Here is a 5,000-nt window from a genome sequence, read left to right on the forward strand (position 1 = left end):
TGCCGAGGGGAGAAAAGAGGAATGAGGTCTAGGAGAAAAAAGAAATGCGTGAGGAATTTTCTAATGGCAGAATGCCTTCAATAAATTGGTTGTTCTACATTGGGACAAGTATAGCGGGATATGATCCAGCCCCTTAAGTGTAGATCAGTCAAGATATTCATGTAACACATACTTTATCCTAAGTGCAATTGATGGCTAATGTCAGTCAGGCTTGTTAGATCCATATCTAAAATGGGTTTTGGCCTCACTCCTTGAGGTTGTGTGTGCATGTGCGTGTGTGTGTGCATGTGTGTGTGCATGTATGTGCGTCTGCTTGCATGTGTGTGCGAGTGTGTGTCCACAGAGTTCAACCTAAACACGAGAAACTCTACTACTCCCACTACTCTACAAGCTCCTAGCTTTGTCTCCTGCCCCCACCTCCTCCTCCTCCTCCTCCTCCTCCTCCCTCCTCCTCTTCCTTCTTACCCTAACTCCCTCATTCATTTCTTTTTTAATGGTTTTTTTTGGGGTCTTTTTGGCCTTTATTATGACAGGACAGTATGAGAGGAGACAGGAAACGGTTGTGAGAGAGAGTAGGGCCGGGAAATGACCCCGGCTGGACTCAAACCGGGGTCCCCATGGGCAATGTAAGCCCAAATGTGGGGGGCTTAGCGCGCTGCGCCACCCCCATTCATTTCAATCCAATTTTCCTTCCACCCCTATCCTCCGTCTACCCCCCTCCCCTCCCCTTCCTCTGCTCCTGGTTCCAGGCCTGAGTGCTGCTTCAGCTCCTTCAGGCGTCTGGATGCCAAGGCCGCCACAGATAAGTTCCAGCTGGACCTGGGCTTCCGGATGCTCAACTGTGGCCGCACCGATCTGATTGGCCAGGCCATCGAGCTGCTGGGGCCAGACGGGGTGAACGCTATGGACGACCAGGTAGGCTTACCACCGCCGCCACTACCACCACCACCACCACCCATGACCACCCCAAACCCCCTGGGCCTACAGGCATCATCTTAAACTCTATTTCAACTAGTTAGAATGAGTCTATGGCCAACATAAACAATGTTCGTTATTAAATGCCATATATGTCGCATTACCTCAAGCCTAAAGCCAACATTTCATATTCTTTATCAACAAGTTAGAATAGGTACATGGGCTATTAAAGCATACTGTTCATACAGACTCATGTGATCCCGAAACATGAATTCGAAAGCAAATACTCTTTTTTCCACAACTTGCAATAGGTCTATGTTCAACATACTACATACCATCTGACATGACCCCGGAGCTCAGGGCCAGGACTCAGGAGGGGGGAATTAGAGGCTGAGCCCCATAGAATAATGGACAGATTCCACATTATTGTACTTATTAGAGAAGGGCTCAGAGGAGTTATGGTTCAGCCAGAGGCAATTTTTTTTGTGATTTAGGTAAAGGAACAGCAGGAAAGAACAATGGAATTTCACATTGTGTGTAATGCATCACATTTCCGTTTTGAGTGTTTGCCTATGGCATCTTATAGTGGCACCTGAAAGGGAGTTATTTTTTTAAAGTGGAGATCTGTCTGGAATTGAAGATCTCACGCAATACATCTCATCCTACTTGATGGTTGTTTTTGAGTGTTAGACTACTACAGAGTCGTACATTAAAATGATGTTGGACTTTTTGTTATTTATTCAGTGAGAGATCTAGTGAAAACCTGACATTTTGGCATTGCACATAATACAGTGCATCTGAACTCTGTTGTGTTTTAAAGCTAATCTACAACATCTTACCACATACAGTAGTGGTATCAGATATTTTGGGGGATTTAGGGAGATGATTGATGGAATTTCAGATAACACATAATACATCTCATGTTTTGTTCCTTCTTAGTGTTAACATACATCATTTTATACTACAGTGATGTCAGGCATGGGTCTTCACCAGAAGATCAATGTCTGTGCTTATATTTCCAGGGATCAGTAACACTACAACCCGTGTGTGTGTGTGTGTGTGTGTGTGTGTGTGTGTGTGTGTGTGTGTGTGTGTGTGTGTGTGTGTGTGTGTGTGTGTGTGTGTGTGTGTGTGTGTGTGTGTGTGTGTGTGTGTGTGTGTGTGTGTGTGTGTGTGTGTGTGTGTGTGTGTGCGTGCATGCGTGTTTGCAAACTGTTCTAACATTCAAGCTCTTGGAAACAATGCTGTAACAATCATGTTGCTTATTCTCTGAGAGTATTTGGAAGGATTTGGGGTCTGTTTGAACAGATGGGAAATCATATCTCTCAAGCCTTTCTTTTCTGCGTGTGCTTCTTTTTTCTGAAGGGAAATGAGATAGATCCATCATGTCATGTGTCACAATTCATCTATATTCATATGCCATTTTGAGTGATTGCAGCTCTCGATCACTCCTGCTCATTTCAGCATGACAATCAGAAAGTAATGATGTAAGATTTATTGTAAAATTTTGTTCCGTGTAATATCATATTGTAATATTATTGTATGAAATGGTTGACATTACAATAAATGACTTAAAATCTCGCTCCATCTCTGTCTCTGTCTGTCTCTCTGTCTCTGTCTGTCTCTCTGTCTCTGTCTCTGTCTCTGTCTCTCTCTCTCTCTCTCTCTCTCTCTCTCTCTCTCTCTCTCTCTCTCTCTCTCTCTGTCTCTCTCTCTCTCTCTCTCTCTCTCTCTCTCTCTCTCTCTGAAGGGTATGACTCCTCTGATGTATGCCTGCTCTGCTGGAGACGAGGCCCTGGTCCAGATGCTGATTGATGCCGGAGCAAACCTAGACGTGGCGGTACGTAAAGTCCCACAATTCCTCACTCGTGATTGCCGTGTCACTAATCAGTCTCATAATTTGTATTTTTTTTCCCTGACCTTCTAGTTCTGGCTGTGTTAATTTAGCAGCATGATAATCCAACGCCAAGAGCACTAAAACTCCAGGCACCAAAAGTCCAACAAAAACACTTTGCCCTGATGAAGACCTATATGGTCGAAACATGTTGGCATTTTAATTTCTGTTATGAGTAGCCACAGATAATAAAGGCTTTTTAACTTACCTCCTTCTTCTGATTTACCTCTGAGTGCCTGGGACCTGCTGCTTTTCTCATCCAACAAAAGCACTTGGCAGCACTGAAATGGAAGAATCCAAAATATTGTGACAATTTGACACAAAATGAATGCCGCACTACATAGTAATGCCCAGAAATGAATCAGATGAGCAATCGTTCTTTCACCAGCTGGCAGTATTCTGGTTCTCCTTCTCTGACCATAAATGTTCCCATTGTGTTCTTCCTCTGGTTCTTATGCTGTGGTCGGTTCTGCAGGTTCCTGTGTGTTCTCCAAAGCATCCATCGGTTCACCCTGACAGTCGCCACTGGGTCGCTCTGACCTTTGCTGTTCTCCATGGACACATTTCAGTAGTACAGGTAAACACACCTTCAAAGAACCACATCTCATCTCACACACACACAACACGTCAATGGAAGTTTCTGGCGGCTTTGGCTTTCAACGCCTACTAGCTGACAATGGCGACACGTTTTGGGGTTATACAGTTTTTCGTTTGACTGTTAACGTTGCCGTTTCCCTGTAATGTTTACTCATTTGGCCTGCATAGTATGTTTTCCTTCACAAACCTCCTATGAAAGGGCACCCTCTATTTCACTCAACTGAAAAAGTGTAGACTGGCACCCGTAGCAACAGAGGGGTGTTGTCTCCTATACCAGCCTTGTATTTGCCCAGCTGTGATGCTCATTACCAGTGTGTGTGTGTGTGTGTGTGTGTGTGTGTGTGTGTGTGTGTGTGTGTGTGTGTGTGTGTGTGTGTGTGTGTGTGTGTGTGTGTGTTTGTGTGTGTTTGTGTGTGTGCATGCACGCGCAAAGCCGCGCTTGCATGTCTAGTGTGTGTGTGTGTGTGTGTGCTTGGATGTCTAGATTGTGTGTGTGTATGTGTGTGTGTGCTTGGATGTCTAGATTGTGTGTGTGCATGTGTATGTGTGTGTGTGTGTTTGCGTCAGTAGAGAGTGTATGTTTGGGTGCGTGTATGTGTGTGGAGGAGGTGTGTCTGTGTGTGTGTGTGTGTGTGTGTGTGTGTGTGTGTGTGTGTGTGTGTGTGTGTGTGTGTGTGTGTGTGTGTGTGTGTGTGACTGTGTGTGTGTGTGTGTGCGCGCGCTTGTGTGTGTGTGCGTGTGGTCGCGTTTGCTTAACTAGTGTGTGGGTTTTCGTCTGTTCCTAACGACCTTGGTGACCTTGGCTGTCATCCCCAGCTCCTCCTGGATGCCGGCGCGAGTGTGGAGGGCGCAGCTGTCCGGAACGGCCAGGAGTGCAGCGCCGACACCCCTCTCCAGCTGGCCTCCGCAGCAGGTGGGCACTCGGCCCGCACACACACACACACACAGGCAGCTAAACACACACACACACACACACACACACACACACACACACACACACACACACACACACACACCCTCATCACGCCCACCAGCAGTGGGAGAACTGATACTCTCAGTGTATACTCCTTGCTTGCCCGCTAAAAAACTCCTTCACTCTCTTCCATACACTCCCACCACCAGCAACATCACCACCTCTACTACTACCCTCAACGTACAATACGCACTACCTACTGTACCTACACTTTCCCTCTAAAACCTCTCCACTCCCCCACACACACCCTACTACCATCACCACACGCCATAGGGCAGTCATCATGGGTAAGCAGTTAAGGCGTCAGACTTGTAACCCAAATGCCAGTTCGACTCCCGACCCGTCAGGTTGGTGAGGGGGAGTAATTAACCACTGCTCTCCCCCATCCTCCTCCATGACTGAGGTACCCTGAGCATGGTATTGTCCCGCCGCTCTGCTCTCTTTCAGGCGCCATTGGGGGATGCCCCCTTGCACGGCTGAGGCATAGATGCAATTTCGTTGTGTGCAGTGTTCACTTGTATGCTGTGGAGTGCTGTGTCACAATGACAATGGGATTTGGAGTTTCCCAGTTGGGCTTCCACTTCACTTTCATTTACTCAGTCCCATCCAGCCATAGCATTA

At 46.7% G+C, this 5,000-nt stretch overlaps 1 protein-coding gene across 2 annotated transcripts in view; it reads left to right on the plus strand.

The window, feature by feature from the left end:
- Positions 1-5,000, plus strand: part of abtb2b (ankyrin repeat and BTB (POZ) domain containing 2b) — a 95,778-nt gene that overhangs the window by 72,051 nt on the left and 18,727 nt on the right. For both annotated transcript variants that reach the window (XM_063196605.1, XM_063196606.1), the window contains exons 6-9: positions 750-915; positions 2,666-2,755; positions 3,285-3,386; positions 4,223-4,319. In XM_063196605.1, the coding sequence (XP_063052675.1) occupies positions 750-915; positions 2,666-2,755; positions 3,285-3,386; positions 4,223-4,319 (455 nt within the window). The remainder of the gene's footprint in view (positions 1-749; positions 916-2,665; positions 2,756-3,284; positions 3,387-4,222; positions 4,320-5,000) is intronic.

This window comes from Engraulis encrasicolus, chromosome 4 (genome assembly GCF_034702125.1).
Source record: "Engraulis encrasicolus isolate BLACKSEA-1 chromosome 4, IST_EnEncr_1.0, whole genome shotgun sequence".
Lineage (NCBI taxonomy): Eukaryota > Metazoa > Chordata > Actinopteri > Clupeiformes > Engraulidae > Engraulis > Engraulis encrasicolus.